This window comes from Buceros rhinoceros, unplaced genomic scaffold, assembly GCF_000710305.1.
Source record: "Buceros rhinoceros silvestris isolate BGI_N320 unplaced genomic scaffold, ASM71030v1 scaffold27702, whole genome shotgun sequence".
Classification (NCBI taxonomy): Eukaryota; Metazoa; Chordata; class Aves; order Bucerotiformes; family Bucerotidae; genus Buceros; species Buceros rhinoceros.
Genome location: NW_010398702.1, coordinates 438 through 781, shown reverse-complemented (window position 1 = coordinate 781; position 344 = coordinate 438). Strand labels below are relative to the sequence as shown.

At 65.4% G+C, this 344-nt stretch overlaps 1 protein-coding gene across 1 annotated transcript in view; it reads left to right on the top strand.

Annotated features, from left to right (window-relative positions):
• The window catches only part of LOC104489098 (bifunctional methylenetetrahydrofolate dehydrogenase/cyclohydrolase, mitochondrial-like), a gene marked incomplete at both ends in the record, with an annotated part of 855 nt that extends 709 nt beyond the window's left edge, over nt 1–146 (top strand). Inside the window, one exon of the mRNA XM_010131214.1 lies at nt 54–146. Coding sequence (XP_010129516.1) covers nt 54–146 — 93 coding nt within the window. The remainder of the gene's footprint in view (nt 1–53) is intronic.
• Between the last annotated feature and the right edge of the window lie 198 nt (nt 147–344).

Genomic DNA, 344 nt, shown 5'->3' with positions numbered 1-344 from the left:
AAGCGGGTTGGGCAGTGGGTGTGAATTAAAGCTCCTCGTAACGGCTCCCGCAGGCGATGCCACGGTCACAATATCCCACCGCTACACTCCCAAGGAGCAGCTGAAGCAACACACGATCCGTGCTGACATCGTGGTGGCGGCAGCGGGTAAGACCTGACCCTGACAGCACAGCAGGCGCCGTGCTGCAGCTCGCGGGGGGCTTCTGGGGGGGATCCTGGCACGTAGGAGCTGATCCTGGGGGTATCGAGTGTCCCAGGGCCCCTCTGAGAGCCTGGTGCTCTCAGGGGTGGCGGCAGGTGCTGCAGGCGAGGGCTGGGGCCGTGGCTGAGGGTCTGGTGGAGCCA